The 23,174-nt window shown below is 45.5% G+C and overlaps 2 protein-coding genes across 3 annotated transcripts in view; one reads left to right on the top strand and one right to left on the bottom strand.

The window, feature by feature from the left end:
• Positions 1 to 11,087, bottom strand: part of WDR4 (WD repeat domain 4) — a 31,520-nt gene extending 20,433 nt beyond the window's left edge. The window contains exon 1 of the mRNA XM_061422521.1: positions 10,892 to 11,087. Coding sequence (XP_061278505.1) covers positions 10,892 to 11,067 — 176 coding nt within the window. The 5' untranslated portion in view covers positions 11,068 to 11,087. The remainder of the gene's footprint in view (positions 1 to 10,891) is intronic.
• Positions 11,088 to 11,196: 109 nt separating this feature from the next.
• NDUFV3 (NADH:ubiquinone oxidoreductase subunit V3) lies at positions 11,197 to 22,606 on the top strand. 2 transcript variants are annotated; one of them, XM_061422562.1, is made up of 4 exons: positions 11,197 to 11,349; positions 13,175 to 13,295; positions 18,793 to 19,890; positions 22,029 to 22,606. In XM_061422562.1, the coding sequence occupies exons 1-4, from the start codon at positions 11,302 to 11,304 to the stop codon at positions 22,187 to 22,189; spliced, it is 1,428 nt and encodes a 475-aa protein (XP_061278546.1). In that variant the 5' UTR covers positions 11,197 to 11,301; the 3' UTR covers positions 22,190 to 22,606. The 2 variants fall into 2 exon arrangements, with proteins under 2 accessions (XP_061278546.1, XP_061278556.1); XM_061422572.1 differs by lacking the exon at positions 18,793 to 19,890 and having other exon boundaries at positions 11,199 to 11,349.
• Positions 22,607 to 23,174: the final 568 nt, after the last annotated feature.

Consider the following 23,174-nt stretch of genomic DNA (forward strand, 5'->3'; position numbering starts at 1 on the left):
ACTTAGAGAATGAACTTATGGTTACCAGGTGGGGAGGGTGGGGAGAGGGAAAGTTAGGGAGTTTGGCGTTGACGTGTACACACTGCTACATTAAAAATGGATAACCAACAAGAATCTACTGTATAGCACCAGGAACTCTGCTCAATATTATATAACAACCTAAATGGGAAAGGAATTTGAAAAAGAATACATACAGGTTATAACAGAATCACTTTGCTGTACACCTGAAAGTAAAACAACACTGTTAAGCAACTATACTTCAATATAAAATTAAAAGTTTTACAAAATAAAATATTTTATAAAAGGGGAGGGGGCTTTCATGGAGGCAGAAGATGGAAGAGAGTCTGTGTATCACAGAACAGAGAACACAAGGGCTGGAGGAAGGGAAGAGAAGGAGAGGCAGGAAGAAACCAGAGAGCAATAAAGAGACCATTGCAAGGGAGTTTCAGTGAGGGGTTGACACCAGGCAGTAACCACAGGAAGCAAGAGACTTCACAGTGTTGCTGAAAATGAATCTGCTATAAACATCCTTTCTATTCAGCTAACCTAGGCTTCACAGTGAAAGTCCGTGGCCTGGGGTATTTTTCAGGCATGCAAGTGAATTTACAGTTTCTCTTCTGGGTGGGATAACAATACCAAGACCAGAGACGGCCAGCCAGTCATCACCAGGCTCACAAGCAAATTAAACTGATAGTGAAGCTTCATTATCTTCATGTTATAGGCTACAACCTATAGAAATTAGAAATTATTACAGTTTTATGGAGCTACAGTATAACTGGAGACCAAACTTTAAGAGGAATTCTGCATTATATCAGAGGACTCAGAGCATGTATAAATGAAAACTTAAAGATCTGTGCTTGACCATCAGATGTGAACAAAACTTAATCATTATGATCTTTTTGAGATGATAAATCACTTGCATCACACTTTGAATTTGAATACTATCAATACTTGTTCCAATAAGACTTATTTTTCTCAAGATTTTCTAAGTCAAATTTCATAAACTATACCTACTTCTTCATTTTCAGTTCAGTTCCGTTGCTCAGTCATGTCCAACACTTTGTGACCCCAGGGACTGCAGCATGCCAGGCTTCCCTGTCCATCACCACTCCCGGGGCTTGCTTAAACTCATGTCCATCGAGTCGGTGATGCCATCCAACCATCTCATCCTCTGTCGTCCCCTTCTCCTCCTGCCTTCAGTCTTTCCCAGCATCAGGGTCTTTTCTAATGAGTCAGTTATTTGCATCAGCTGGCCAAAGGATTGAAGCTTCAGCTTCAGCATCAGTCCTTCCAATGAATATAAAGGACTGATTTCCTTTAGGATTGATTGGTTTGGTCCCCTTGATGTTCAAGGGACAAGCAAGAGTCTTCTTCAACATCACAGTTCAAAAGCATCAATTCTTCAGCGCTCAACTTTATGGTCCAATTCCCACATCCACACATGACTACTGGAAAAACCATAGCTTTGACTATATGGACCTTTGTCAGCAAAGTAACGTCTGCTTTTTAATATGCTGTCTAGGTTTGTCATAGCTTTTCTTCCAAGGAGCAAGTGTCTATTAATTTCATGGCTGCAGTGATTTTGGAGCCCAAGAAAATAAAGTCTCACTGTTTCCCCATCTATTTGCCATGAAGTGATGGGACCAGATGACATGATCTTAGTTTCTTGAATGTAGTTTTAAGCCAGTTTTTTCACTCTCCTCTTTCACTTTCATCAAGAGGCTCTTCAGTTCCTCGTTCCTCTTCGCTTTCTGCCATAAGGGTGGTGTCATCTGCATATCTGAGGTTATTGATATTTCTCCTGGCAATCTTAATTCCAGCTTGTGCTTCATCCACTCTGACATTTTGTATGATGTACTCTATATATGTTAAATAAGGTGACAATATACAGCCTTGACGTACTCCTTTCCCAATTTGGAAACAGTCTGTTGTTCCATGCCCACTTCTAACTGTTGCTTCTTGACCTACATACAGGTTTCTCAGGAGGCAGGTAAGGTGGTCAGGTATTCCCATCTCTTGAAGCATTTTCCACAGTTTGTTGTGATTTACACAGTCAAAAGCTTTGGCATAGTCAATGAAGCAGAGGTAGATATTTTTCTGGAATTCTCTGGCTTTTTCTATGATCCAGCGAATGTTGGCAATTTGATCTCTGGTTCCTCTGCCTTTTCTAAATCTAGGACATCTGAAAGTTGAAGCCTCACTTTGGAGAATTTTGAGCATGACTTTACTAGTATGTGAGATGAATGCAATTGTGCAGTAGTTTGAATATTCTTCAGCACTGCCTTTCTTTGGGATTGGAATGAAAACTTACCTTCCCCAGTCCTGTGGCCACTGCTGAGTTTTCCAAATTTGCTGGCATATTGAGTGCAGCACTTTCACAGCATCATCTTTTAGGATTTGAAATAACTCCACTGGAATTCCGTCACCTCCAATAGCTTTGTTCATAATGATGCTTCCTAAGGCCCACTTGACTTCGCACTCCAGGATGTCTGGCTCTAGGTGATGGATCACATCATCTCAGTTATGTGGGTTATTAAGATCTTTTTTGTATAGTTCTTCTGTGCATTCTTGCCACCTCTTCTTAATATCTTCTGCTTTTTAGGTCCATACTTTTTAATTTTAATCAAATCTAAATTGAGATGTTTTTCAGCTTATTTTTATTTTCACACTTTTTTCATCTCTTATGGTGCTACTTATATTTATTTTGTTGTATGCTATCTGATGTTAATGTGTGTCTATAAGGGTACTGTTTTAAGTGGCTTTTGTCATTACTGCTCTTATATATAAGTAAACTATAATTTTCATCATTAATATGATGCCTGGATATTTTACTATCTAACTTTTCTAGCATATTACCCAAAACTCACTACTCAAATTTCACTTCTGGATAATTTGGCTTTTTTTTTTAATTAATTTCTTAATGTGGCTAAATTATAACCAAGTTTTACTTCTCTGAAATTTATAAAACAATGAGGGCATATTGATCATTTACTGTATGGATAAAAATGGAGTGTCATTTAGTTTTCTACCATCTCGTGTGGTAATTCTCTCAAAGCAGTTAGCAGTGTTATTAGCAACTGTATTCAAACTGTGATGCTGGAGATGACTCTCGAGTGTCCCTTGCACTCAAGGAGATTCTAAAGGAAATCAGTCCTGAATATTCATTGGAAGGACTGATGCTGAAGCTGAAGCACCAATCCTTTGGCCACCTGATGCAAAGAGCTGACTCACTGAAAAAGACCCTGATGCTGAGAAAGGTTGAGGGCAGGAGAAGAGGGCAGCAGAGGATGAGATGGATAGATAGCATCACTGACTCAATAGACAAGAATTTCAGCAAACTCTGGGAGACAGTGATGGACAGGAAAGCCTGGCGTGCTGTAGTTCATGGGGTTGCAAAGAGTTAGACACAACTGAACAACAACAACAAATCCATTATCCATTACCATAATACATAACAAACACAAAATTGGACGGCCTACAACAATAAGCATTTATTTAGGTCATGATTCTGTAGGTTCGCCATTTGGGCTGCCCTTTTTTGGGAGATTATTCTGGTGTTTACACCTTGGTTCATGTGTCTGTGGCCTGCCTCCTGGTCGGAAGACAGAACTAGGTTGTCTAGGATGGCCTGGGTGGCTCATCTCTACTCTACCTGGCCTCTTATCCACCAGAAGAACACTGGGGCTTTCTATGCGGCAGGTCCAATGGAGAAAAGGCCCATAAAGCCTCACAAGGCCCAGAGCTGAAGCTGCCACACTGTTACTTCTGATATTCTGTTGGACAAAGCAAGTCACAAGGGCAGCAAGATCCAAGGGGTGGGAGGGATGAATCCCCGTCCTGAGGAGAGGGGCTGCAAAGCCACATCACAAGAGCCTGGACAGAGGGAAGAGTGGAGGACCAAGGCCAGTTGTCAGTCAAATCTGCCACAGTCCACTCTATGGCCTCAGTTGTCCACATGCCTGCAACTGAAGAAGTCTCATCTCCGCCCAAGATCCCCCTAGGTCTCATCTGGGTCCCAGCACTAGGTTTAAAGTGCAGGGTATCGTGATCTATACTAGGTCAGATGCTGGTCCTTAGGTGTGGCTCCTCTTGGTCCAGAGACCTGCAGACTACAGACAGGAGTGGTCTGTCCCACATGCCCAAAATATAGCAGCAAAAGGAGGAAGGCTAACCAGGATAAATGCTTCCATTTGACAAGGGGAGGAAAGGGATGCACAGAGCAATCGCTGGTCCGCAGCAGTTCTGAAATCACCAGGGAAATGACCACAGGGCACACAGGGACAGGAAGTGTTTCCTGAGTCAGCAAGTTCCACTTACTGGGAGTGTTCCCCAAGCTGTAACCCAACAAGACTTTCGTATCTGCCCTCCTGGATATCCCTCCTTTTCCAGCATCTTTTTGGTCACTTTGGAAAATGTGCCCTTTGAGCAGCTGTCTTAGACTATGCCTGCCTTTAGCAAGTTGGGAGTCCAGAGGCCTTTTTCCCCTTTAAACTGTCCACTTCCCTTAGGCCAGCAGGTGGTGCTTTGTTCCAATGAAAGTGTAAGTTGCTCAGTCGTGTTCCACTCTGCGATCCCATGTACTGTACAGTCCATGGAATTCTCCAGGCCTGAATACTGGAGTGGGTAGCCTTGCCCTTCTCCAGAGGATCTTCCCAACCCAGGGATCAAATCCAGGTCTCCCGCATCACAGGCAGATTCTTTACCAGCTGAGCCACAAGGGAAGCCCAAGAATACTGGAGTGGGTAGCCTATCCCTTCTCCAATGGATCTTCCCATCCCAGGAATTGAACCAGGGTCTCCTGCATTGCAGACAGATTCTTTACCAAGCTATTCCATCTTCTTCAGTTGCTCAGTCATGTCCAATTCTTTGCGACCTCATGGAGTGTAGCCCACCAGGCTCCGTCCATGGGATTCTCCAGGCAAGAATACTGGAGTGGGCTGCCATTTCCACTCCCTAAAAAGTGGGTTGCCATTTCCACTCCCCATTGCTGGGGATGTCAGCAACGGGGCTGAATAAAGTATCTTTCATCGTGTCCCCCAGCTCAACAACAAAAATTTAGTATCCATTCAGAGACAAATCCATTCAGGACTTCCCTGGTGGCTCAGACGGTAAAGCGTCTGTCTACAATGTGGGAGACCTGGGTTCGATCCCTGGGTCGGGAAGATTCCCTGGAGAAGTAAATGGCAACCCACTCCAGTACTCTTGCCTGGAAAATCCCATGGACGGAGGAGCTTGATGCAGGCTACTGTCCATGGGGTCGCAAAGAGTCAGGCATGACTGAGCAACTTCACTTTTAGAGACAAAAGTGCTGTTGTAAAAACTGGGATCCAGTACTATATGCCATGGAACCAGGCAAGTCTTGTCCACCCAGGTCTCAGGTAATAGACATTCAGACCTCAGTCTCAGCTATGGTATCTGCAGTAGCCTGTGGCCTCTTGACCATGGTCTGGGAGCCATGGAAAACAGTCTTAAATAATCACCCATGAAAAATAGCTTTGTAGGACTCCAGGTTTCCAGTGCATGAGTTCCGGCACATAATTAGAGTGAATAAATGTATGTTTCGAAGACATGGACAAGATAACAGAAGCAGTTTGACATGACCTGCATCACTCCTTCCCTAAGGCAGCACGCTGAGAGAACATCTCAGCCCACAAGGTCACAAAGGAAAGTGACAAGATACAAAGAAGATCATTACATGATTATAAAGGGGTCAGTTCATCAAGAAGATACAACACAAACACATGTTATAGATATAGGTAGAAATAAAGATATAATTTGGATCCATCCAGTATTGGAGCATCTAAGTATATTAAGCAAATATTAACAGATCTGAAGGGAGAAGTGGACAGCAATACAATAACAATAGAGAACTTCAATACCCCTTTTCAACAATGGATAAGGTGATCCAGACAGAAAACAAATAAATAAACATAGGTCTTGAAATATACTTTAGACCAGATGAACCTAATACATATACACAGAACATTCCATCCAAGGAAGAAGCTCCTTGACATTGGTCTGGGAAGGGATTAACTGGCTCATACCAAAAGCACAGGCAATTAAAAAAAAAAAGGCAAGTCAAACCACATCAAACTAAGACACGTCTGCACAGCAAAGAAACAATCAACAAAAGGAAAAGGCAACTGACTGAATGGGACAAAATATTTGCAAATCATACATCTGATAAGGGGTTAATATCCAAAATATATAAAGAATTCATACAACTCAATAGCAGGGAAAAATCCGGTTAAAAGATGCTCAAAAGACTCAAAAAGACATTTTTCCAAGGAAGATATTCAAAAGGCGAACAGGTACACCAAAAGGTGCTCAGCGTCATAATCACCAGGGAAATGCAAATCACAACCACAGTGAGACAGCACCTCACGCCTGGTAAAATGGCTAATATCAAGAAGAAAAGAAAGAACAAATGCTGTTGACGATGTGGACAAAAGGGAACCCCTGTACACTGTTGGTGGGAACATAATAAACTGGCACAGTTCCTCAAAGAATAAAAAGCAGAACTGTCACAGGACCCAGCCATCCCACTTCTGCAAATAAACCCAAAGGAAATGAAATCACTGTGTTGAAGAAATGACTGCATCCTCCTACTCAATGCAGCATTATTTACAATAATCTTCCCCTGTGACTCAGACGGAAATGAGTCTGTCCGCAATGTGGGAGACCCGGGTTCGATCCCTGGATCGGGAAGATCCCCTGGAAGAGGAAATAGCAACCCACTCCAGTATTCTTGCCTGGAGAATTCCATGGGCAGAGGAGCCTAGTATTGCAAGGCCTAGGGTTGCAAAGAGTTGGACTCTGAGCTTGCACGCACTTTAACTTCAACTTTTCTTATTTTCTTTTCTCTTTATATAAAAGCTTTTCAATTTACTTTTCCTGTTTGCTGAGCAGCCTGCTTTTTAAAAATTCTTTTACTAAAAAGAAAATTATCAGACTTCCCTGGCGTTAACAGTGGATAAGAATATGCCTGCCAATGCAGAGGACACAGGATCGATCCCTGGTACAGGAGGATCCCACATGCTGCAGAGCAACCAAGGCCACGTGCCGTTACTACTGAGCCTGCGCTCCAGAGCCCACGAGCCACAACTACCGAGCCCACAAGCCGCAGCTCCTGAAGCCTGTGTGCCTCGAGCCTGTGCTCTGCAACAAAGGAAACCACTGCAAAGAGAGGCCCCCACACACAACCAGAGAGTAACCCCCACTTTCTACAACAAGAGAAAGCCCACGTGCAGCAACGAAGAACCAGCAGAACCAAAAAATAAATAAAATAAGAAAATTATCTTACTTAGTAAGGCATATTATGTGTGATCATTGTAAACAATAGTTTCAAATGACAGTTATTATAAACACACTACTATATATAAAACAGATAAGCAACAAGGACCTACTGTGTAACACAGGGAACTATATTCAATATTTTGTATTAACCTGTACGGGAAAAGCATCTGAAAAAGAATATACCTATATTATCATAATGTACATACACATTAAGCTGAATCACTTTGCTGCATACCTGAAACTAACACAACACTGTAAATCAAGTCTACTCCAATCAAAGTAAATAAATAAGAAAAACTACACAGCTACTGAAAGCTTTTTCAAAATAATCTTCATCTGAGACACATAATTCAATTGTATTTATTTACATAGGATAATGCATATTTCCTTTACCATAATGGAAAAGAATATTTTTAAAAGAATATATATATATCTGAATCACTTTGCTGTATAATGGGAACTAACACCATTGTAAATCAACTACACTTCAATTTAAAAAATTATATTTCCTTTGGGGCTTACCAAGCATCTATGTCTAAACTCAGAATGCAGAGTGAGGTCATGCATGCAGAAGGTGTGATAGCTGAGTGTTTTTATTTTCCTCTTTGGCCCAAACACCTTTTTGAGTTCAGGATCCATCACTAGTCCAAGTGATGTTCCAGTTATTTAGTTTATCTTAAGAAGTTTTAAAACAAAACAAAACTGCAGTTGATGAGTTGGGGTCATCAGCCGAAGTGGAGGTACGTTGAGGGTAACCATGGGAGGAAGTGACCCAGTGATTAGGGGGTGGGGTGGGCATGTTGATGGTTTTTAAGATGGGTGGGTGGGATTTCTAGTAGTTTAGAAATGAATGTATGTGATTAATTAAGGAATATTGACAAACACAATTTTTGAGGTTTTGCCTAAAAATGCTGGGTCAGCACTTGCTAGAGCTTCAGGCAGAGGTGACTGGTGCCTGCAGAAAGACTCTGGGTAGAGAATTAACAATTGAGCAAGAGCCCCCACTGTCAGCAAAATCTAGTCTACAGTTTTCCAGCTGACCTTTAAATAGGATATAATCCCATCTTCACAAATCCCTGTGAAACCACTGGTGCTTTCTCTGGCTTCCGCTTGATTTTTCTATTTGCCTCTTGCACTCGATCCTGCGGTTTCTGTTCCTTTTGGCCAAATGTAGCAGCCTCCTCACTTGATTGCAGCAGCTTCCAATGAGGCCCTGCTGTCCCCAGGCTTAGGTACTGGTGCCCACTACAAATTGTCACTTGACATCGACCTCTACACAGATAAAGTCACGGGCCACAATACCCCCTGAAAGTAGTTCAGGGTGCAGATCAGGAATAAGGCACTCTGTGCTCCAGGAAAAACTGGCAGAACAGGCCTTCGGGTAGGTAGATATTTTCAGGAGAAGAATTTATGAGCCCAATTCTTCCATCTCCTTGTATCTAGAAAAGTGCTAGAATCATTAACAGTGACATCTGCCCCTAGCAGCGAGCCTCTGCTGAAATGTGTGCTTGAACTCCCTTCACTAAAATCATATGTAACACTGACCTCCCCCCACCTCTTCGGAGCACTTCCTCAGTTATCTGAGAGGCTGTCTCCCAGGCTACACTCATTTTCCCCAAATAAAGTTTAACTCCCAACTCTCATGTTGTACATTTTCATTTTCCAGTCGGCACTGATCTTACACACAGTTGCTATAGTCACCTTCACACACATAATCATATCACTTTTTTGAAAAACCATCAAGATGCACCCCCCAACTCACTGGGTCACTTCCTCGCACGGTTATCCTCAAAGTACCACCTCCTCAAGCCACTCTGGCTGATGACCCCACCTCGTTAACTGCAGGAGGTCTTTTTGCTTTCTTTGTTATTGAGTCTTAGGACTCCAGCAAGATGCCTGCTGTTGTCCTGTCCAACTCTTTTGCGACCCCACGGACTGTAGCCAGCCAGGCCCTCTGTCATGGGATTCTCCAGGCAAGAATACTGGACTAGGTTGCCATTTCCCAACCCAGGGGCTGAACCCAGGTCTTCTGAGTCTCCTGCATTGGCAGGTGGATTCTTTACCACTAAGCCACTTGGAAACCAAGCCAGATGTCTACCCCAATGCTGGTGAGAGAGAACCGAGGTCTCCGGATCCCAAGAATGAAGGTGATGAGGACTTTCCAATTTCAGACCCTGTGGTTTATCACCTTCAGTATTTGGGTGGCCATTCACTTCTCCAGGGGATTTTCTGGACCCAGGAATCGAACCCAGTCTCCTGCACTGCAGGCAGATTTTTTTTTACCATCTGAGCCACTAGATTGAGGGCAAAAGGAGAAGCAGGTGGCAGAGGATGAGACGGTTAGATAGTATCACTGACAGTGGACATGCATTTGAGCAAACTTCCAGAGATAGTGAAGGACAGTGAAGCCTGGAGTGCTGCAGTCCATGGGGTCACAAAGAGTCGGACACAACTTAGTCACCGAAAAACAACAAAAAGGAGTCAAAGTAATTAAGGTGAGCTTGATCAATGAAGGCAGGTTAAAAGCAGAACGTTCAGCAAACTGTTCCTTGAGCTACCTTTTTTTTTGGGGGGGGGGGGCACGCCCACAACATGTGGGATCTAAGTTCTCTGACCAAGGATGGAACTTGCTTGCACCCCCTGCATTGGAAGGGCACAGTCCTAACCACTGGACAGCCAAGGAAGTCCCTCCTTTAGCTGCTACTCTGAAAAGCTCAAGAATCTTGTTAGTCACCAGTTTCTGTTAATCCTATGTGGTTGCTTTTTTTTTTAACCAAATGGGGCAGGATTTCCTGTTGGACCTGTTTTACCCATTTATCTTGCCACCCGAATGAGTCTCCAGCCTTAGCCAAGTGGAGGGCCTCTTCTGGTGGAGCTGAGGTAGGGGTCCGCTCCTCTTGAACGGGATACTTCCAGTGACCAGGCATGCCGCAGAGACACGTGAAGGCACGATCGACAGGGTGAGAAGGAGGTCAATAACTAACTACCCCTACCCAACTTTAGAGGTTCCCTGGTGGCTCAGAGGTTAAAGTGTCTGCCTGCAATGGGGGAGACATGTGTTCGAGCCCTGGGTCGGGAAGATCCCCTGGAGAAGGAAATGGCAACCCATGGACGGAGGAGCCTCCTGACCTACAGTCCACGGGGGGTCGCAAAGAGTCGGACACGGCTGAGCGGCTTCACTTTCACCTTTCACCCAGGTTTATGCCTAAGAGGGGAGGGTTGGAAGGGGAGAGTGTTTGCCCCGCAGGCTGCTGCTGCTGCTAAGTCGCTTCAGTCGTGTCCAACTCTGCACGACCCCACAGACGGCAGCCCACCAGGCTCTGCTGCCGCTGGGATTCTCCAGGCAAGAACACTGGAGTGGGTTGCCATTTCCCTCACCAATGCATGAAAGTGAAAAGTGAAAGTGAAGTCGCTCAGTCGTGTCCGACTCTTAGCGACCCCACGGACTGCAGCCTACCAGGCCCCTCCGTCCATGGGATTTTCCAGGCAAGAGTACTGGAGTGGGTGCCATCGCCTTCTCCGCCCCGCAGGCTATAAACAGGTAAACTAATGCTTGCATTTCTCGTTCCCTCGGCTCTGGAACTACAGTGCTCACAGGTCAAAGAGTGTCCACGATCCAACCTGATGCTGCCCTGCAGGGTGACCACACCCGTCTGAGGACAGGAAGTGACACCCACAATGACCACTTTGGCGTCCCAGCACCCATCCCGAAGCGCGGTCGCGGGCAGCGGAAATCCTCCGCCAGTGATTGGCGGCTCCTCGGCGGAGCATGCCCTCGAGCCGCTCCGCGGGGAACCTGGAGGCTGCGGTGATGCGCGCGCAGGTCCTCGGCGTTGGTGCGCGCGCAGCAGCCATTGTCGCACCCCCGCCCCTTCCCTGCCTGTGATTGGCGCCTTCATACGAAGGGGCGGGCCCTCAGGCGGCAGTGCTGGTACCGCGTCGCGTCAGTCTGGTGCGACCTCTGCCCGCCGGGAGGGTCGTCCTGTCTGCGCCCGAGTCACAGTCATGGCGGCCTCGCTTCTGCTGCGGCAAGGACGAGCCGGGGCGCTGAAGGTAAAGAAGGGCCAGACCGGCGGCCGGAAGCTCGCGGAGCGCCGGGAGACCGTGGAGGGCGGGGCAAGGGCTGCGGCCCCGGCGGTCACCTCCAGCCGTCCGGGGATGCCGCTGACTCCGCTTCCGGAGTCGGGGGTTGGGACTGGGGTGGGGGTTCGGGAACCTGGCCAGGGGGCATCAGGAGCCAGGCCTGGGAGCGACGAGGGTCCCGGCGACCCCGGCCACCGTCCCCTCTGGACCCCGATCCCCAGGAGCCTCCGGTGTGCGGCCAGGCCACGGACAGGTGTAGAGGCCGCAGGTGTCCCGCGCGGAGCCCTTCCAGAAGCCTTGAGGACAGTGTCACTGTTATTTAACCCTAGAGGAAATGAGGAAACTTTCAAGAACCTGGTTGACCTGGTAACTAGGCAGTCACTAAGAAGCCAGCTTGGGTTACCTCATCTGTGAAATGAAAAGGAGAAAGAACTTTCTCCATCTGGACAAAGCTAAGTCCACTTCACTGTATTTAAAATTAAAAATGACTCTTATGACAAAAGCAATAACTATTGTAATCGTCGCAAAATACAGATAATGGAGGGGGCATCTGTTGTGAGAGAGGCCGCTATTTCCCTTTTCATATCTTGGCCCAGTTCATTTTTCAAGCTTTCGTGTATACGTACACACAGTGTCAGACTATTTTCGGGGACTCCAAAATCACTGCAGATGGTGACTGCAGCCATGAAATTAAAATGCTTACTCCTTGGAAGGAAAGTTGTGACCAACCTAGACAGCATATTAAAAAACAGAGACATTACTTTGTCAACAAAGGTCCGTCTAGTCAAGGCTATGGTTTTTCCAGTAGTCATGTATGGATGTGAGAGTTGGACTATAAAGAAAGCTGAGCGCCGAAGAATTGATGCTTTTGAACTGTGGTGTTGGAGAAGGCTCTTGAGAGTCCCTTGTACTGCAAGGAGATCCAACCAGTCCATTCTAAAGGACATCAGTCCTGGGTGTTCATTGGAAGGACTGATGCTGAAGCTGAAGCTCCAATCCTTTGGCCACCTGATGCGAAGAGCTGACTCATTGAAAAAGACCCTGATGCTGGGAAAGATTGAAGGCAGGAGGAGAAGGGGACGACAGAGGATGAGATGGTTGCATGGCATCACTGACTCAATGGACATGGGTTTAGGTAGACTCTGGGAGTTGGTGATGGACAGGGAGCCCTGGCGTGCTGTCGTTCATGGGGTCTCAAAGAGTCAGACATGATTGACCGACTGAAGTGAACTGAACTGATGTCATAACCAGAAAAAGCAAAGGCTCACCTTCATGTGGGTACTGTAGGTGCCTGTGTTCTGTGTCCAGCACATAGTAGGCTTAGTATATACTGAGTGAATGAACACTCTGTGACGTGTTCACTTACAGTATATGGTAGACAGTTTTGAAGCAACTATTTTTCATCTTCAGTAGCATTTTTAATGGCTAGATTGTGCTTCTGCTTTATATTCTAAACACAGGAAAACATTTTATGAAAAGAATAAAGTATTTTGTATATTGAAGGGTATTTGGAGACTACAAAAAATTCTGCTTAGGAGAAAGTCAATTTGGAAGAAATACTCGAATGTTAGTAGTGACTGTCCTTGAACTCAGGTGTTTTTTGCTCGCAGTTTTTTTGTATTTTCCAAACTTTCCATAATATATGTAGATGCTGAAAATTATAATAACCATTAGAAATATGCCATATGAATTCACAGCATTTATATGTCATAATAATACATAGTATTCATGCCGTAATAGAGGTTATAAATGCTGTTACTCTAAAATTTCTGTTGTTGTGCCATTCTTTTGTCAGACTGTGCTTCTGGAAGCAGGCGTGTTTCGAGGAGTTGCTCCTGCAGTTTCTCTCTCTGCAGAATCAGGAAAGAATGAAAAGGGATTACCACCGAACCCCAAGAAGCAGAGCCCACCAAAGAGTAAGGTTTTCATGGTCGTCATAAGTGAGAGAGAAGGCAGAGTGAATAAGTCAGCTTCCTAGGCATTAGAAAGAATTTTCTAGCTACATAATTTGATGCTTCATTTTTAAAGAGTGTCTAGATTACAATCAGACAGAAGATGTGTGACTAGTTTTAGACCAAACATGGCAGTAACATCATAGTCTTTGACTGAGTGTGTAGCCCTGAACTGGTTCTCTGTATTTTCTAAACGTCAGACTCCACGGGTAGCAGTGGGATGCAGAGTATGCAGGCTTTGTGGTATTTGATGGCCGTGCTCACGTGCTCCTGTGGGGTGGCTGTGACCCCCAGCCTGTTTTTCCTCCCTGACTGACTTTTTTCCGTGTCTCTGAAAGTCGTCAGTGGTCTCCCAGGCTTTGCTTGGTCATAGCCAGGGACTGCAGGCGTCTTTTTATGACTGTGGAAAGGGAGTTAGGAGTAGGCTCCAATTCCATCAAGACGCCCTTAACGAAGTGTGCTTATCTGCTTGTAGCCCTTTCCGTAGCCATTTTGACTTTACCGCCAGTTTTGACTGTTTCCCCGAATCCAGTGTAGTGCGTGCTCATGGGGGGCAATAGGAAGTGAAGCATTGTTGTTGTTCGGTTACTCACTCGAGTCCGACTCTCTGCTACCCCATGGACTGCAGCATACCAGGCTTCCCTGTCCTCCTCTGTCTCCTGGAGTTTGCTCAAACACCTCCATTGAGTCAGTGATGCCATCCAACCATCTCATCGTCTGCCACCCCCTTCTCCTCCTGCCCTCAGTCTTTCCCAGCATCAGGGTCTTTTCCAGTGAGTCGGCTCTTCACATCAGGTGGCCAAAATACTGGCGCTTCAACTTCAGCATCAGTCCTTCCAATGAATAGTCAGGGTTGATTTCCCTCAGGATTGACTGGTTTGATCCTTGCTATCCAGGGGACTATTTAAGAGGCCCATTGCGTTTAGTCTTAACTGATGAAACCTCAGTTAACTCTTAGTATACATATACAATGTACAGTCTCTTTGTAAATCTTTGACTATGTGGGGTTTAGAATGATAGTTTGAGTTTGTCTTATTTTCATCAAAATATTATTTCCTTAGTTTGAGTGTTTGAAAGTGTGTAGATGCTATTGTCCCCTCTTCATCTGCACACAAAAACACAGGTAGGTTATAAAATATTGGCGTGTTGTTGAGAGAGCCTTCAGCTGCCTTTCACATGCCATCCATCTTGGCTAAGGACACATACCCTCCCTCTGTGTCTGCGTGCTCATCTACTGGAGGCCCAAATTCAACAGGAAGATTGTTCTTTGCTGTCCTGCACCTGCCACGTTTTTAAAGCCCATGTTCTTTTTCAATTTTCATCTACACATTTTAAAATATCCATCTTAAACGTAGGGCTTCCCTGGTGGCTCAGTGGTAAAGAATCGGCCTGCAATGCAGGAGATGCGGGTTTGACTGTGGAGTCAATCCCTGGGTCAGGAAGGCCCCCTGGAGACAGAAATGGCAGCCCACTCCAGTATTCTTGCCTGGGAATCCCATGGACAGAGGAGCCTGGCGGGCCACAGTCCATGGGGCCAAGAGTTGGACGTGACTTAGCGACTACACAGCAACAGTCTTCAACATGAAGGCTCTTTTCCCCACAGATCCCCTTTTGTAGAAATGTGCTTCTGTATGTGAATAGAAATGGAATGCTTCATCTTGTGATGGTTTTGGGTGCGGTTGTGAGAAAGGCATACCGAGCTGGGGGTTGGCCTTGGGCTCACGTAGCTCCTGCCTCTGGCCACGGCAAGCGCTGCAGGCCTCTGAGTCCCTCCGTGCTGAGCAGGGTCAGCGGGCCAGTCTTGCTAGGTCAGTGTGAGACTGATGACCTGTGTGATGTGTGTGTGCGGTCAGGTGGGAAGACAGCTTTTGGAGCTGTGCTGTCTTTAATGCTCTTTACACTTGTATTTCAGAACTTAAAAAGTAATTCCAATCCCTGCATGAAGGAAAAGAAATGCTGCTTCTAAGTCAGCGTGTGCAGTCCTCAGTCTTTCTCCTGAGGTGTCAGGGATCGGTGACTCGAGATACGGAAGGGCCTTGGCCCACCAGAGGCACATGGCTAGGTCGAAGCCTGTACACTGGGCCAGCTTTGGAAACTCGTGCGGGGCTTGCTGCGGTGCTGACGGCGTCCTGAGCGCTCAGCCTTGGGGTCACGTCTAGTCCAGGGTCTGTGTCCAGGGTAAACACACCCTGCTCTCTCTCACCTGGGACACCAGCCCTTCGGAGCACAGGCTTCCTTTCTGGGAGAGCAGCCAGCATGGTGGACACAGACATCAGAACCTGGGGTCTGCCCGTGGATGCTCCCCTGCATAACCACCAGGCTCGCCAGCTTCAATGTTATGGTAAATTCCATCTCTAGGCTGAATTTGGCAACAATAGTAATAGACCATCAACTGAATAACTCCTGTGTCACCTTTTAAAGAATCTGTTGAGAAGCCAAAGTTAATTCCCTGCTTCAAGTCCCTATTTCAGTCTGAAAAGGGAGGAATCTGGAAGTGGGGATTTGGTATGCTTAATTCTGACCAGCATTGCTGGTGCTGTTTAAGTGCTCCATGTGTTCCTCCTGGTCTTCAGCCCTGTGAATAGGCACTACCAACATCCCCGTGTTATAGATGATAAAGTGGCGGGGAGAGACTCCTGAGCCACCGAGGGTCACACCGTGTCAGTAGTGGAGCCTGATTTGAGCCCCAGCAGTAAGATCCCCAGTCTGTATTTATAAGCAGTATGTTGTCTTGCCTGTGGAAAAAAATCAATTCTTGTGTATTCATTAAAGCCAAAAAAAAAAAAAAGCCCTTTACTATTTTCTTTAATAGTAAAAATCATGTGAAAAGAAGTTTTCGTTACCATATGACAAAAAACTGTTTCGCGTCCTGTTGCAATGTACCTTTGTTTCTGAAATTAGTTTTGTGACCCACTGACAAGATGTGGAGCGGCTCATCTCGTCTGTGTGGAACACCTGAGTCACCTTCGTTTTCAGTTAGGGTGCTGCGAAAAAGCTGAAAGTCGAGCCCTCCCCTGTTGTTCAATGAGAAAAGATACCGAGGAGATTCAAGTGGAGAGGAGACGCAGAAGCCGTAGGAGAGTGCTGTCTCTGCGCTGTGACTTGTGTCTGCAGACCTTTATTTATTGGGGCTGTGACAGTCTCTGAGGATTAGAACCCGTCCCCGAAAGTCCACCTCTCGTGCTGGGAGGGGTGGCTCTGGGACTGGTCTTATTTTAGGTGCTTTGTGTCTTGCATATTTGTCTTTCAAGGAAAGTCACACTCAAACAAGAACACAGTCAGAGTATGCAGGTATCCGCCTCTAGAAACGCAAGAGGTTCATGAAAACGAGCAGGTAAAGTCATGCTTATGTTCAGAGCGAGCCCACTGTTCTGCACACACGGCTCTGTCTCCAGGCGCCAGGATCCCACACTGCTGAGAGCAGACGTGGTGTCCCCGCCGGCACTGGACAGGGGTCACTGGTGGCAGCTGTAGTCATCGAAGCAGGCTTCCCTCCTAGTCACAGAGGATGCTGGGCCTGCGCTGCAGAGGGTCGGATGAAAGGCAGCTGTGTTACTGTGGTTTAGGCTATTGGCCTGTCTATGGGGTTCTGCCAGTAACTAAGCCTGAATAGAAGATATTTTAAAGCATTCTTATTTAATATGGTAGACTAAAGTTTCCTTTTTCAAACAAAATAAACTATTTCATCTGAGATTTTCTTTTTTGCTTTCAATAGGTGATAAGTCTAATGTTTTAATAACTTACTTACATTAAAAAAAATCTTCATAATAAATTTTGAAAGAGTGAGGTATTGTAATTAGTAGCCTATCTAAAATAAGCCTCATTAGAAGTTAATTTTTCACACTTGGAAAATGCATGCTCAGCATAAAAGTGGATCAGTGATAGAGGTGAGCAGGCTAGCAGGGTTTGGAGGCCAGTGTATGTTACACATGCCTTGTCAGAGCCTTTGTGTTGTTTCAGGTATGGTTTAGAAAGACAGAATGAGAGAGTTTGAGTGCATGTGCATGCATTTACCTTGATTTTATGTTTAATGTGATCCTGGGGCTCTGTGCTTGTTCTGTTCCTGCAGTCAGAATGCAGATTCTGGGATGGTGCATGGCTGCAGATTCAGACAGGGCATGGAGGGGTTTAAACTCACTCGTGGCTCTGGCTGTTCAGTCGTATCCTCTTACACTCCCCATTGACTTCTCTCTGGCCCATTTCTGATTATTTCTCAGTTTTCTTTGATCGTTTTCTGTCATTCTGATGTATATATATGCATGTACGTATGTATGTATATATGTGTGTGTATGTGTATATATGTGTGTCTGTGTGTATGTATATATACGTATATATATAGTCTGTGTATGTGTGTGTGTGTATATATAGTCCCTGATCTCAGAAAACAATTAAGAGATTTTTTTTGGATACCAGTAAAATGGTAAAGTTAGAAATACATTTTTTTCCACTTTAAAGAAGTGGTATACTTTTTAGTATAAAATAGGCTAGACTTGAAAAATAAATGCATTTAGAGTTTGCTCATCTGTGATATATTTTTTTTAATTTTGCTTTAGACTTGAAAAGTAATTTTAATTTGTAAAAACTTGTTCTGTATTTTTCTTCTTATCTGTATGGTTAAAAAAAATTTATCACCAGAGACAATTGAGTGAAAATAGAACTAATGAATGTTCTGTGGGGTTTCGTTTTCTCTCCTAGCTGACTCTACAACATCTAAGACTTACAGTACCACTTACTGTAACAGTTTAAGACTCACTGTTTCTAATGACACATCTGACACTAAGTTATTTTAGACTTTTTTGGTCTTGAAACAGTTTTGCTTGGCAGAAGAAACCCCTGAAGCACGTGATTTTGTAGGACTCTTGTTCCTCTCGGGGCACCTTCGTTTGACTTTGGGGATCCCCTGCCTCCCATCCCCCACTCTTAAACTCATGCATGTGCTTCCCCAGACCCAAACCAGACTCTCTTCTCTACTTTTGCTTTGTTCTTTTGTTTAAAAGGTCAAGTTCATGCAATATGGGTCATTTTTAAAATATTTGAGAGGCATCAATGTCTTTAGGATTTGAGAAATCAGGCATTTCTAAAACTTCATCATCTGAAAATATCTTTATAATTTATCTTAAATTGAGATGAAATAGTAGTTTAAAAAATAATTATTATCAGGAAGCTCTCACTGTGAAAAATGGAGATAAGATTGTTACTACTTCTATTGTTAAAAAAAATCCCATCTTAAAAAAATCTTCAGCTATCAAGAAAGACATCTGCGATTTTTTTTTTTAATTGTTCTTCTGTGTGGCTTGGCTTTCCCTTAAAAGTAGGTTTCCATGGAGCAGTTCATAAGATGATGATGTTGAAGATACTGTCAGTAACAAGGTGATATGTAATGAAATGTCTGTGACCTTGATGAATTCACACTGTTTTACTCAATATTAAAAATAATATTCCTCTTTATGCCATTTCCTAGATGTAGTGGAACCAAAGGAGAGGGGCCAGCAGCTCGCCCCCCCAACAGCAGATGCGGTGTCCAAAACCTTATCTGCACCCACTTCCTCCCCATCAGTTGTGAGCCAAAGCAGGACGCTAGCGAGCCCTAACCCCGATGCCAGTGTGCTGCACACAGACCAAGGGCTTCCGAAGCTTTTGTCAAGAAAGACTTTGGTAGAGTTTCCTCAGAAAGTCGTGTCTCCATTCAGAAAACAGGGTTCAGATTCAGAAGCAGCCCAGTGGGGCAGGAGAGGGACGGATGATTCTTCTTCATCTTCATCTTCATCCAGCTCCTCTGATTCAGAGTCTGACGAGGAGGGCGACCGCTCAGGAGCAGGTCCTCAGGTGAAGAGCAAACGCAGGGGAGGGTCTCCCGTAGCAGAGGCCTCACGTTCCTCTGCAGATAGAACCCCCAAAACTGAGATATCAGCCAAAGAAAAGACAGTGTCGCAGCAGCCACACCTGGACCTCACCCCTGCAGGGAGGCCCCGCAAGGCAGAGAAAAAAGGGGCCTCCAGTCAGCACCTGGAGGACAGAAAGGGCACCAAACCCAAAACCGCAGTGCCCAAGTCACAAGCCACAGAGGAGTCTATGAAGCAAAATGTAAAGGAGAAACAATCGCAGAAGATATCTAGATCAAACAAAATAGACAAAGAAAGCCAAAAGCCACTTGAAGTTAAAAAAGTCTTGTCCGACCGTACACCGTGGGGATTGTCCACACATCCTACTGGCGGTCTGGCGCCCACCCCATCAACAGGAACCAGAGCCGGGGGGCAGCCTCCAGCCCCTCCTCCTGAGGCCAGAGGGAACCTTTTGGAGAAACAAGTACCAGAAGCAGATGGGGAGCTGGCTCTTCCCCTGTTCAAAACAGAAAAATTGGAAAAGCAGGCAGCAGAAGGAATCTTAAAGGCTGAGGAAGAGATTTTGGAAGATCAGCTACCCATGCAAAATTTGAAGCCAGCCCCTGTTCAGAATAAAGATGTTCTGGACGAAAAGCCCGCAGTCCTGAAGCTTGAGGAAAAGGGAGGGATCGTGGAGGACCCGGCCGCTCAAGTGGAAGGCCAGGACCACGCACAGGGTACACCTTGCCTTGGGGTTCAGCGCTCTTTCTGTCCTTTGGGTGGGGAGGTCAGGCTCTGAAGAACGGTGCGATGAAAAGAAGTGTCGCGCTCCATCAGGTTCCCCAGTAGGCCTGTGGCCTGCAGCTCCGTCTCAGATAAGCTGGGGGGTGTATGTTAATTATGGGTAGAAATTCCTGAAACATTTCAGATTTATTTCACAATGAGAAAGTTTGCCCTTGGCGCTTCTGAGTGTTTCTTAACCGGTAGAACAGGCAGTTGAACATCTTCATTCTTAACTTTGGAGGGTGTTGAACCTGCAGGACACCTCATTGAGTGAGGCGTGGTGGGAGGGTTCTGTTAAACTCCCCAGGTGAGCTGAACAGGCCTTTGTGTTTAACATCTTTATGCCTAAGGGAAAAAAAAGCTCACTTTAGGGATTGAAGCTGGACCTTAAGGCAGCCCTGAACTACCAGAGTCTAGTTTACCCTGGACGTGTCCTCTGATACACCTGGAGAGGACAGCAGGCTGCTTTGTTTTTCTGTACTGAGTTTTTATGAAGGGCTTTTTTGCTCCCCTCAATTTTTAAGGGAAACTGTTTATTCCTCTTATTTTACCACTTTCTTATGCATCGAACTTCATAAAATACAGTGTGCTTTAGGGGGACCACAGCAAAATGGGAAAGCAGGTGTCCAGTCTCAGGATCTGGCTCTTGAAATGCACCCATCGCTAACAGAGCCCGCTTCTTCCTGTCTGTCAGGCTAGTGTACGTTACCTGTAACTGTTGTGTCGCCTCACTCTGTTACACTATTGTGTGTTTCTTCCTCCCCTTCCTCCCTCTTTCATGAACACACGAAGCTGCAACCAGCGCCTGCCAGCCTCCTCCTGACCCCAAAAACTGCTTTCCTGCTGCTGCTGTAGTCACTCTGCTCTAGACTTGCCAAACCTTCAGGGTAACACAGAATTGGGAGTTTTCAGATTGCAGATCTTTTTGAAAAAAACAATTTGACTAATTTTTGATGATTGTGTTATTTTTCCAACATTCTCTTTGCCCTTTGGAGGCTGAAGACGCTGCCCGGAGTGCAGCTGACTTTCAGGGCAGTGTCTGCAGGGGGTGAGCTGTAGCTCACCCAACCCAGCCACCGGGCTCCTGTCCTGCCGGGGGGTTCGATTCCCTTTGTCAGCCCCCCGACACACACACACACGGACTGTGAGGACTCATCTGCCTGAGCTGTCCCCACGAGAAGAGACCGGAAAGAGATCAGTTCTCTGAATAAGACATCGTTTGTTTTAACACGACTAAGAAAATGAAAAACATTTTGGTATGAAAATGAGAACTTTGGTGTGAATTCAAATAGTGGGAAATTGCAGTTACTTGCAGCATGAGTAGCAGTGAACGGCGTCTGGAGAACAGTAGTTTCAGGCCCGTGAGACCCCGTCCAGCGTCAGCCATCACCCATACCCGCTCCCTAGTGCCATCCTCATGTCTCAGGGCACATCACAGGGAAGTAGGGTGTCTTTTGCTTCATCCACACACATGGTATTAAGATCAGCAATTGTGTAGGTGTGTGGGTTCTAATTCTTCTTTCTTCCACATAGAGAGAGAAGGCTAAGTACTTTTTAGTCTGAATCTAAAGTTTACCAACAACTTCTTTTTGAAGAAGTTAAACAACAAAAGTTCCACATCTCATTTCCAGTTCCCCTTAACTGTGTTATCATTAAAAACAATGGACTTTATCTGATTTTCTTGTATTTGGAGACTTAGAAGTCTCACTTAGTTGCCACTTAAAAATTTTTCTTCTGTGAATGTTTTATTGCTGTTAGATTTTAATGGATCTGCTTTTTTCCTGCATCTTTAAATGACCTGCACATCCTTCCATAACTTCATGGCATTTTCAAAATTCTGAGAAGTCCAGGGTCTACACAAAGATGGAAAAGCATTAGAAAAGCTATTCCACCTCCTACATGCTTAGTGTAAATTTTCATCGAGTTTCTTTATTTTGCTTTTGAAGATACTGTTGCTTTCTGGGCTTTTCTAAGTAGACAATGTATTTATTACATGTGGGATTTATGAAGAATGCTTGGTGTGTGTGAAAGAGAGAGAGAGCTGACCCATTCAGAAGCTCCCCACTTACACCGTGTTGTGTTTTCCCCGCAGAGCCTGTGTCGGCCGCTCCCACAGAGCCGTTTGACAACACCACCTACAAGAACCTTCAGCATCATGACTACAGCACATACACCTTCTTAGACCTAAACCTGGACCTCTCCAAGTTCAGGATGCCCCAGCCCTCTTCAGGACGGGAGTCCCCCCGCCACTGAGAGCCCAGTTTAAAGATTACCCTTGCTGTGTCTGTCTGCATTCTTGCCTGCAGTCCTCTCGGCGGTCACAAGACCCAGCGTGTAGAATCCTAGCGAGTAGTGAATTAGCAGCACCCCTCTGATGGTTCAGTCTCCATGTGTTTAGAGACATCTGCTGCGGGGATTTCTCTCTAACGATAGAGTATGGCTCAGTGGACAGATCCGCGCAATTAGAGAATCGGAGGTGCCTTCCATCTGTGTGGTTCCACTGTGCTGAGCCCCGGTCAGCTTGGTGTTCTCTGGTTCACCAGTGTGGAGTCGATGAGTGTAGCGGGCCTTCTGATAAGACCTAGTTCTTGATGAATCAGATATAGGAGTTGTCTACATTGTAACTAACTACTGCACTGCAGAGAAATTATAATAAATTATGGCATTTTATGATCAGACGGATCTGAATTCTTTTGTTCCGTTGGATTAGGTATGTGATGTAGACTTGGGGAGTTGCAGAGCGGTGGGATTACAGACAGGCGAAAGTGGTACACGAGGTCCAGCAGCTTTGTTCCGGGTGGCCCGGCAAAATAAGCTTATTTATCCACGGGGGGTTTCTGGGATGGCCCAGTGATTTCCCATCCCTCAGGGTAACGTTACCCAGGCCAGGGGGCGTGCAAGTGGGAGCAGGCTCTGTGTGTCCCTCGGTGTCTGTCCCTCTGTGTGTCCCCAGGCCCCGTGGGGACTCTGAGAAGTAACAGATCCAGCTGAGATTGTTGCTGAGAAAAGAGGCTGTGTCCGCCTGCCTGGGCCATGCGTCCCCCTGCAGCAGAACGCCTGTCCCCACACCGGGACGTTTCCTGGTTTGCCTGTTCTCATCCTTCCTTGCTTCTGTGCCCAAGCTTGTGGCCTTAGTTCATTTCAGTTCTGGTTCTTGGCCTCTAGTCAGTTTACAACAAATAGTACAGTGTGTTATAACTTCTGACTCACATTTCTATAATCCTGCTTTTCTTAAAAT

This window comes from Bos javanicus, chromosome 1 (genome assembly GCF_032452875.1).
Source record: "Bos javanicus breed banteng chromosome 1, ARS-OSU_banteng_1.0, whole genome shotgun sequence".
In the NCBI taxonomy this organism is placed as follows: Eukaryota; Metazoa; Chordata; class Mammalia; order Artiodactyla; family Bovidae; genus Bos; species Bos javanicus.

What these genes read in the sequence shown, in the direction of transcription:
- NDUFV3 (XM_061422562.1), top strand. Translation starts at nt 11,302, where the DNA reads ATGGCGGCCTCGCTTCTGCTGCGGCAAGGACGAGCCGGGGCGCTGAAG. An exon ending in GAAGCAGAGCCCACCAAAGA is followed by an intron (nt 13,296 to 18,792) that starts GTAAGGTTTTCA and finishes GCCATTTCCTAG; the next exon opens with ATGTAGTGGAACCAAAGGAG. An exon ending in AGGCCAGGACCACGCACAGG is followed by an intron (nt 19,891 to 22,028) that starts GTACACCTTGCC and finishes TTTTCCCCGCAG; the next exon opens with AGCCTGTGTCGGCCGCTCCC.